This window comes from Erythranthe guttata, chromosome 1, assembly GCF_056151865.1.
Source record: "Erythranthe guttata isolate IM_541 chromosome 1, IM_541, whole genome shotgun sequence".
Classification (NCBI taxonomy): domain Eukaryota; kingdom Viridiplantae; phylum Streptophyta; class Magnoliopsida; order Lamiales; family Phrymaceae; genus Erythranthe; species Erythranthe guttata.
Genome location: NC_142533.1, coordinates 13,683,706 through 13,694,123, shown reverse-complemented (window position 1 = coordinate 13,694,123; position 10,418 = coordinate 13,683,706). Strand labels below are relative to the sequence as shown.

General features: G+C 34.2%; 1 protein-coding gene across 1 annotated transcript; it reads right to left on the bottom strand.

The window, feature by feature from the left end:
* Positions 1–583: 583 nt before the first annotated feature.
* Positions 584–1,882, bottom strand: LOC148772902 (uncharacterized). The gene is made up of 2 exons (XM_088821244.1): positions 1,371–1,882; positions 584–1,279 (listed from the first exon to the last, which is right to left on the bottom strand). The coding sequence occupies exons 1-2, from the start codon at positions 1,863–1,865 to the stop codon at positions 647–649; spliced, it is 1,128 nt and encodes a 375-aa protein (XP_088677370.1). The 5' UTR covers positions 1,866–1,882; the 3' UTR covers positions 584–646.
* Positions 1,883–10,418: the final 8,536 nt, after the last annotated feature.

Sequence of the window (10,418 nt, the reverse complement as noted above, 5' to 3'; positions counted from 1 at the left end):
CTTACAAAATTTTATCGACAATTTATTTGCTTAGCGGTAGTTATTTACCTTCGCCTCGCGCGAACCTATCATATCATCTATTTATTTACATTCGCCTCACATAGGCTTGTAACAATGCAACTTTGCTATCATTGAATAAATCAATTCTTTTTTGCTTTACTCTTTGTGCTATCACATCTACACGAGTTACCTCTTACCATGAATTCAATTCAAAACAACCTTAAAAAACACTTAGGGAGACTTAGATAATCCATATAGCCTGGCCAGCTGGATTATCTAAGCCTCTTTATTTGTTTCACGAGGTGTTAATCTTAAAACGTGGCCACGGACGAATATATTTAAGACCCAAGCGGTCCGAACAAAGGGCACGACCCTTATCAAAAACCTTGGGAGACTGATCCCCTCCTCAAGTACATCGCGTATATGCTAATGTAAATACATATAAGCAACGCATTAATTTTCGACAATGTCAAAATAAATAAACTGAAATATTAAACTTCAAAGTCAAACACGGAAGAAACTCAAACGAGATAGTAGTGGACATACCCATCTACATCAGCGATAAAAAAAAAAAATACGAAATCCATAAAAAAAAATAATAGCAATAAATAATAAAAGGGAAAGTTAGCTAGCCTAACAGATAAGTCTAAACTCCCCTACCACGAGCGGAAGACGCAACCACGGTAGAATCATCCGCAACCATATCATCCACGAGCTCTGTACCCGTCCCATTGACATTTACCTCATCTTCCTCTTCATCGGATATGCCAGCTTCCATCCCACGAATCACTTTCTCGCTGATACCACCCGCATCGCGCAGATATTTGCGACAAGCGCGCACTAATGGCTTATAAACCACAGCCAGCGCATGCTCCTCAATCATAGCAGTACACTCGTCACTACCTCGGAAGCTAGCCTTGGTTTCCTCCACGATGGACTCCTTATAAGCCACACCGTCTGATGTCGTGAGGAACCTCTTCCCCGTCGCCTTTTCAACTTCATATTTCTCTTTCAGCTGGTCGTAGCATACGTTCAACTTATGAACATCATCCTTATATGCCTTCGCTTCACTTCGAATAACCTCGAGCTCCTCTGTCTTCTCAGCAAGCTCCTCTGTCCGCCGAGCAAGCTCTTCCGAGCGTAGAGCAAGATCAGACCGCGCTACCTCCAACTGGCTTCGAAGCTCATCCTCACGCGCTTGACTTCGAGCCCGATCCTCTTCCTTACTAGCTTCCACATTCCTACCATGCTCCACGAGATATCTCCAAGTCGCTAACAACTAAAAAAAAAAAAATATATATATATATATATTTTACACAAGGAAAAGAGGGAGTAACATCTAATCTTGTTTTAAGTAAACAAGTACTCACCCGACATATGTCCCCACCGGCTAACTCCAACATGTGAGAAGGACCCTTACCAGACATCCGAGCACGATCATACTCCCGAACAAATCCCTCGGTACTCAACAAGGGCAAATCATGGTCCGACACATCCCAATATGACTCCTTACCGTCGCGATTCACACCATAGGTAAACAATTGTTTCCCTCCCCCACCATGGAAAGCATAAGTCTCCTCTGGATCTACCCGTGGACGCTTAGGCACAGCCACATACTCGGTATCCACCCTTTTTCCCTTGCCACGATCCCTCTTCGGTGGACGCTCTTCCACTTCGCCAGCACTGCTACGATCATCTGCGACGACTCGAGGAATGTCTACATGAACCTCTTCACGAAGCAAACCACTTGACACACCTCCCAACTTAGAGGGCACCTTCTTCGATGCCTTCTTCGACGTCCCATTCGCCTTAGCTCGAAGTGCCGCGAATGTGATACCCCCATCTACAAAAAATGACAACCACATAAGATTGATGTGATGCATTCATCTCAATATTATATAATATAACTAATTAAGTCAAAAACCACCTAGTCGTCCAAAACCACCTAGTCCAAATTTAAAATATCTAGTGAACAATATAGAGTCATCACAGTTTTTACTATCAATTTAAATGTAGAATATCTAGTGAACAATATAGATTCATCACAGTTTTTGCTATCAAATTAAATGTAGCAATTAAGAACAAGGGGTAATATGCCTCACACCCCTCAAACCAAACCTAATTAGATATGAGTGACAATCTAAAATAAAACATTTTAACTACACCCTTATTTTAAAATAAAATTTGATACACATCCTTTGTTTTTTATTTAACCCCAAAATACCCTTACAATACCTAATTAAAATCACTTTTTCTCTCCCCTCTATCTCACGCCGCTCAACAACTCCCCCCACCTATTCTGACTTTCTCGTTTCTCCCCCACCCCTTTTCTCTCTCTCTCTCTCTCTCTCTCTCTCTCTCTCTCTCTCTCTCTCTCTCCATGAAGGCCGCCGATCTCTCTCTCTCCATGAAGGCTGCCGATCTCTCTCTCTCTCCCTCTCTCTCTCCAAGGCTGCCGGCGGCAGCCACAAAGGGAGCAGCAGCAGGAGCAGGTCCTGCTAGGCTGTGATGGAGAAGACGGTGGTTTCAAAGGGTTGTGCGGCGGGGTTGTTCGGCGGGGTTGTGCGGTGGGGATTGCGCGGTGAAGGGAGCAGGTCTTCTCTATTTTTTTTATAATGATTTGGTAATTAAAATAGATAAACAAGTCGATTTTCTTCATTTTTTTTATAAAGATCTGTAATTGCAAGCATATTTTGACTAATTGGATTTGGTTTTCTTGATTTTATAAAAGTTTTTTCTTCGTTTGGATATGATTTGTTATTGTTTTTGACTTGTTGTAGATCTAGATTTTGCAAAAGGGGATAGGAGACTACGGTTGCGTCGGCTGCGACTTTTGGCTTCTAGGGTTTGGGCGGAGATTGCTTTTGACTGCTAGGGTTGGCGGTTGGGGTTTGGAATAGACACCGTAGTAAACCATAGTATACCATATTACACCATAGTATACTATGGTCTACTACAGACTGTGAATATAAAGAGGATACCATAGTACACCACAGTCTACTACAGACAGTGAACATATAGAGGATGTGCGATGAAGTGAAATTTAAGTTTTAGATGTCTACAAGCGAAGATAGCGGCGACTACGATGACTATAGATGACTATATTTATTGATAGAAGAAAAATAAAAATAAAATTAAAAATTAAAAAATATGTAAATTGAATTAAAAAAACATGTTTTTTTTGGAATTTTCAATATTATGTAAAAAAAGAATACAATAGTATTTTGTTATAAAATTGTATAAAATTTTGAAATGAAGAAAGAAAAAAAAACAAAGACAAAATAGTATTATGTAAAACAAATAATTAAAAAAGTTTTATGGAAAAATGAAAGTATTAAATGCAAAAAAAAAATGATAAATACAGTTTGAATTTACTTAATACTGAGTGGAGGGGTATTTCTGGAATGAAATTTATAAAGGATGTGTAGCAAATGTTTAATTGAGCTTGTCATTTAGTTCTAATAAGTTTTCCCACAAGGGACCTATATCTTAAGGCCCCTAAGAACAAACATGTTAGCAGTGTATGCTATAAATCATTCACCACACATAGAGTTGAACCAATGACCTTTCATACATATTAATAAATCTTTACCGTTACACCAAACATTTTTTAGGATTTAGGGTGATCCATGGCATACATGGCCACCCCCTAAATCCGCCCTAGCTAACCAGAACGAATCCCCTAAAAAATTATATTGGCTGCCTAAATTACTACTATTACTACTCTGCTGTTGTTTGGTGGTGTTGTCACCGACTCTTGGGATATCATACCTTCGCTTCTCCTGGTTAAGATTTGGCAATCTATTAGTATTAATTACTCGAATATTTTCTTCCAATATTGGAGTTGCAACTGACATGGTACTGTTTTGAAATAGTGTCACTCTTCTGCAACATAAGTAGAAGAAAAACAGTTTAAGATCCTAATTGCACAAATAAAAACCCGAATTAGAAAGAAATACACATGAAATGAATCAGCCAAAGTTGTTTTAGCACCAACATTTATTGATTGCTCATTTGAAGTCAAGTAAAAAGGCATTATTCTCATCTTTATCACTCGGAACTCCCAACTTTTTTTAAAAGTTGTAATCCACCACATTAACATTTATGAAGAAAACTACGGGTAGTAATTACTCAATCACCCTCCTATAAACAAATCACGAAAAAAATAAATAACGATAAAACTTATCATCGTGAGTTGTGTCAGCGCTTTGACCAACAATATTATCTTGCTTATGCGAAAGATAGGGATTGCAATTGTTTCATCAGATCGAACAGAGCTTTTGGCAATCTCGATTATATCATCTTGAGCAACTGATGAAGGCTTTAAATTAGATGTGTTAGTCAGATACCCTAACACAACTCTGTTAGGGTATAGTTTTTGGGAAAGATAAAAAATGTAACAATTAAATTCATAAGAAAACGCTAATCATCTTCTTCATTGAAGCACCGGAAAATGATGGTGAACCATTGCCGAAACCAGTCAGGCCCATTATAGCCGGAGACGATGAAAATCTTTGGCAGTTCAAGTCATCACCATCACCTAATCCGACGCCACCTGAATTTCAGTAATCTTGCAACGTCTTTGCAGAACCTATAAAATGTAAGAATATTAAAAAAAATAAAAAGAAAAAAAGGAACGGCAAATTAAACACAACAAATAGACCAAATATATCTGACTATTAAAACATACCAGAGCGAGCTATCTGGGGTACAGGAACACCGAGCATTTCATTGGCGGCGGCTCTAACCACTGGTAACGATCGGAGAGTACGGTTATTGGACAGAGAAGAAGGATGTTGTTCTCTCTGTAACTTTCACCACCACTCCTCTGCAGCGCAGCATTGAACATACCTATTAACTCTCCTTCTCTTCTCAAACTCTTGATCCCGGACTTTGTTCTCTAACTGCTCTTAATCTCTTAACCTCAATGATAATAATAATAATAAATTTACATTAAATAAACGTACAATCTATATTGTGTAATAATAAATATAATGGCGAACTCCCTTAAATATGTAAAACATCTAGTAGATTTAACTTAAACAATCAAAAAGGAATTTGAAATAGATGTTTTTTCTAATTAAAATAGTTGTTTTTGAAGTTAAACAAAACCTAGTTACTTTAAAAGGTTCTAAATATCTATTATCTTTTAAAATCTTTAAAAACTGTAGAAAACGCAGACCAGCCAGGGCCGGTTCTGAGGGGAGGCGAAGTAGGCGGTCGCCTAGGGCCCCCGATTTTTTACGAAAATTAGGGGCCCCCAAATTATTTTATTTACACTTTATATATTAATACTTATTTTTAAAATTTTATTATATATAATATTTTGGAACATCGGTTCTAAAATAAATTTAAGCTAAATGATCTATAGATATTTTTGCAATTTTCCTAACTTTGGGGCCCCTAAATATTAAATTTATAATGTCTTAATTACTTATTTTTATTCTAAAATAAGAATCAAATTTTTTTTTTGAGTAAATTCAAGTCCAGTACAAGGGAAAGTAGAGGAGGGGGGAACACGAACCCTAGACATTTACCCTATTGATAAAGGCTAGGTATCAACTCTCCTAATGAGGGTTGGTAAATAAGAATCAATATTTATTAGTGTATTCAAGTTTATAAATATTTATGAAGTTTATTTGCTATAAAGATTATACGTCACGGGAGGAAGTGAACCAGCAAATCATATTGTTAATTTTGAATTTTTTTTCACATTTTTAGCTACTTTATATTCATACATTTCAAAAAATATTTCGGGGGCACCGCCCCCGAACCCCTATAATCTTTTATTTCATCATTTTTAGAAAATATTATTTATATTTTTTTAATACATTTAATTTCGAACACCCGTTAATAAATAAAAAAAAATTTATCAAATAGGGGCCCCTATTTTCAGTTGTTCTTTAAACCTCGCCTAGGGCCCCCGAATTCTCAGGAACGGGCCTGAGACCAGCATTCAGATTTATCACTTGCAGTGGAAAAAAGAGGTTATCTTTATATATGATTTAACACATAATTACACATTTTATGTATCAATCTTCAATTGTACAAAAGGCACAAAAAAAATATTTATGCAATATACAGTCTACACTTACCAACTTTTTCACGTATCAGATGTCTTTGAACCACATTGTTTTAATAAGCAAATTTTAGTATAAAGTACAAACCTCTCTTATCATAGCATTAAGTCAGGAGTTTGAACAATAACCACAACACCATCCATAATTGCTTGTGCAATCATCATATCAGCCTCGGATGTAGATCAAAGTGTTGGATAGTTTGCGTAATATGTGAACAAGATTAACAAGTAAATAATCGTGGAGTACGCATCTCCTACATATTTTACTCTTGCTAATACATGTTGGATTATAAATACAAACTCAAGACCTATTCATACTAGTCTAGGTATATGTAGTACATGCATCGTATTAGATATGTTCATTCTGAATCCTAGATATACAAAATCAATTTCAATTTCAATTTCAAAATTTTCGAAATCTAAATATTCATTCCAATTCTAAGATGCCCGCAAATTTCGGAATTGCGGAAAAAAATAGAAAATCACGTAAGTTTTATAATTTCAAAACTTATAGGGAATTTTCTAAAAAAAACATAATTTTCCAAAAATAAGAACATCCAAGTCGAAAAATCAAAAAAAGAAAACTAATAACTACTAAATTTCAATTCAAAAAAATAAGTAAAATAAACCACTTCTTAAAACCCAATAAAACTTCTAACAACTCCTCAATATGCCAAAATCCTAAAAAAAAAAAACTTAACCAAATTAATGTTCCAGAATTAACAAAAAAATTTATAATAAGTATTTTATAATATATATTATTTATAGGTGTATTTTTCGGAAAAAAACCGGAGTTTTTCAGAATTTATTTCGAGAATCAAAATCAGATCGGAAATCAGAAATTCCAACTCTTTTTTTATATATAATTTCAATTCCCATCCAAAAATATCAGAAAAATTCAGCAATCGAAATTTCGGAATTCGGAATAAAGAAAAGTTATTCCAAAATCAGAACTTTTCGAATCGGAACCTGCGAAAATTAGAATATCCGATTTGATATACTCCTAAATTCAAGCCATATCAACAAAATAGATATACATTATTATATACATATTAATATAAATTAATATGTTGTATAATTTTTTAAGTTATATTTTTATAAATTATATTTTCTTGATTGAAAAACTTCTTTTTAAATTATAGAGGTAATTATCAATTATTGTTCTCATAATTTATCAAATATAATTAATAATGGAATATTCCATCCAATCTTGAAGAGATTTCGTTGAATTTAACAAATTTATACACCAATGGACTATAATGAGATGAATTGAGAAGTTGAGGGATGAAAATGAGACAATAAAGACGTGATGGACTAAAGCGGGACTAAATAATAAGATGGGGACTATTAGTGAGCTATGGCATGGCGTATGTAATATACGTAAAAGCAATGTTCTATTATGTTTTATGGTGTTTCCATCATGAGATCATGTGTTCTAAACTTTTATGAGATACCCCCTTCAAATTGCGAAAGCAAAAAAACCTATTTTTTCTCCATTTATGTATTGTCGCAAATACCCTTTTTACAATTATTATTTTAAAAAAATCAGCAATTATAAATTATTAATGAAATGTCAATTTTACCCTTTCTATTTTAATGCAATTTTAAATATATATTTATTGCTGAATTAAAATTTATAATGTCAATTATATGATTATTCGTAAAAATTATTAAACCACCCCTCGAAAATTGCATGAACCTGAATTCGAACTTGTGACCATTTGAAAACATACAAGAATACTTACCATTAAGACACAACACATAATTGACAATAAACTAACAATACGGATATATATCACAAAGCTACAATTTATAATGGTTATAAAACTTATATAAATAAGGGGCTCTTTGAAAAAACTCCCTCACTACTTTTTTTAATTGAGGGAGGCCCAAAATATTTTAGTCCATTTGAGAAAAGTCCACACCCATTTTCAGCCATTATGTTTTCCAGCTTTACCCCCGCCCGCCACCTCATCACTGGGTCAGCGCTCCGCGATATTTTTTTTTTTTCGTTTTTTTAATCGACTATGAAGCATAGTCGATTAGTCTTAAATCGACTATGCTTCATAGTCGATTAAGGAAAATTTTTAATTTTTTAATTTTTTTTTGTTTCTAATTTTGTTTTTAATTTTTTTTTTTTGGTTTTTTGATTTTTTTTCTCTATCAGGTTTATTAATGCATAGTCGATTAAAATTTTAGCTATTAAAAATAAAAAATCACAATTACAAAAAAAATGCAAAATCAACTATATTTAAAAAAAATATACAAACATTGTAATTGATTTATACATTGGAATCAATAAACAAAAAATCAAAAAAAAAAATAAATAAATAACAACTGGAGTCGGTTAACCTTAATCGACTATTGAACATAGTCGATTAAGCCTTAATCGACTATTGAACATAGTCGATTAAACACACGTAGTCGATTAAGGGCCCTGCCTGCGCGAATTTCTTTTTCTGCGCCGTTTTCCACCACAATCCAACAAAAAACCCTAGATCTGCTCTTCATCGTCACCACGTCGTCGCCACACCACACCATCACCACCCACTTCCATATTTTAAGTAGTACGGAGTAGTGAGTACATACAATTTCTCTTCTTTACATAACCTTAACCTCCTCCGCCGCTGTATCGTCTCCACGTCGGAGCTCCACAACTCCGGAGCTGCCGCCGCGGTATCCCAGCCCGAACCAGTTCTCCCGAAGCGGACACCTGTAGCCGGCGCCCGGGTCCACATCCCCAACCCGGACGACGCAATCGAGGTGTTCGTCGACGGGTACCCGGTCAAAATCCCCAAAGGAATGACGGTGCTTCAGGCGTGCGAGATCGCCGGCGTTGATATCCCGAGGTTCTGCTACCACGACCGCCTCTCTATCGCCGGAAACTGCCGCATGTGCCTTGTCGAGGTCGAGAAATCGCCCAAGCCCGTCGCTTCTTGCGCCATGCCATGGGAATGTGTTATTTGACTTGTTTGGTTAATGTTGATGCTCAATTAGGGATTCAAAATAATATATTAACAATTAAGGGTAAATTTGGAATTATAAAAGTAATATTTGGTAGAATACTAACCAAGGGGGTTTTCTCAAATTATTTTTGGAAGGGGGGGGTTTTCTTAACTACATTTCCTAGATGAGGGGGCTCTTGCTAATAATCCCTATAAATAATTTTAAATAAATTAATTCTCATATAATTATTATTATTATATATTAAAAATATCACATACTAACAAATCTTTATATAATATAATTTAAAAATCTAAGGAAATGTTGTTCAACTCGTGTAATTTAAAAATTAATTTCGAAAGACTTTGAAGTTAGAATTGAATCGTAAATTGTAAGATTTAATTAAATCGTAACATTTGAATCAATTAAACTCATGTGTTTTCAATTCAAAAACAATATTCAAAGATTTGATCGATTAAGCTCAACTCAATTCAGTTCGTAGACAATTTTCAAATATTTGAATCAGTTAAACTCAATAATTTACAATAGCGTATTAATCAATCTGTGTATAGTTAAAGTTTAGTAAACTTTTTTTTATTGAATTTTATCATAAAAAATAATAAAATTTAATTGGTAAAAATCGTAAGATTTAATCGATTCATGGTTAGATTAAATCTTACGATTTACGATCTGATTCTTACGATTTTACGAATTAAATTATTATTTTGTTGTTAAAATTGAATTAAAAGGATAGTAGACTTTAATTATAAATAATTAACTCGATTAATACGTTCTTGTCAGTGGTTGAACTTAATCGATTCAAATTTTTGAATAATATTTACAAATTAAAAGGATTTGCGCTTAATTGATTCAAATCATACGCTTTAATTAATCTTATGATTTGATTCTTGCGTAATTTAGTAATTATTTTTTTATGATAAAATTGAATTAAAAATATATTACACTTTAATTAATAATAGTTAATTTGATTAAGACGTTCTTGTCAATAGTTGAGCGCGTTGTTAAGTGTATATTTTTACATTTAATTGTACCTTTTAATTGTAGCTTTTGGTGTGTTTTAACGATAATTGGTGCTTAAAATGGTTGTTATTTGTATTTTAGGTACAAATTGAAGAATTGGCAACTTATGGGGTAAAAACTGCAAATTCGCAGAAAAATTGGGCCAAAAGTGAAAATATCCAAACTCTGGAGAATTAAAGACCGGATGGCCGTCCGGATTTTAAAGCTTATTCTCGCACGGCCGTCCGGGTTTACGAGGTGGCACAGTGAAGGAAGTTTAATTACACAAGGAAACCCGCCCTATTACATTTTTGCACCATATTTAATGGCCAAAAGCTCACAATTAAATTATATATTATCTTTCATCTTTCTACAC

Bases quoted from the DNA above. Each gene is read 5' to 3' on its own strand.
- LOC148772902 (XM_088821244.1), bottom strand. From the start codon at position 1,865: ATGTGGTTGTCATTTTTTGTAGATGGGGGTATCACATTCGCGGCACTT. The intron at 1,280-1,370 runs GTGAGTACTTGT...TTTTTTTTTTAG, and splicing joins CCGGTGGGGACATATGTCGG to TTGTTAGCGACTTGGAGATA.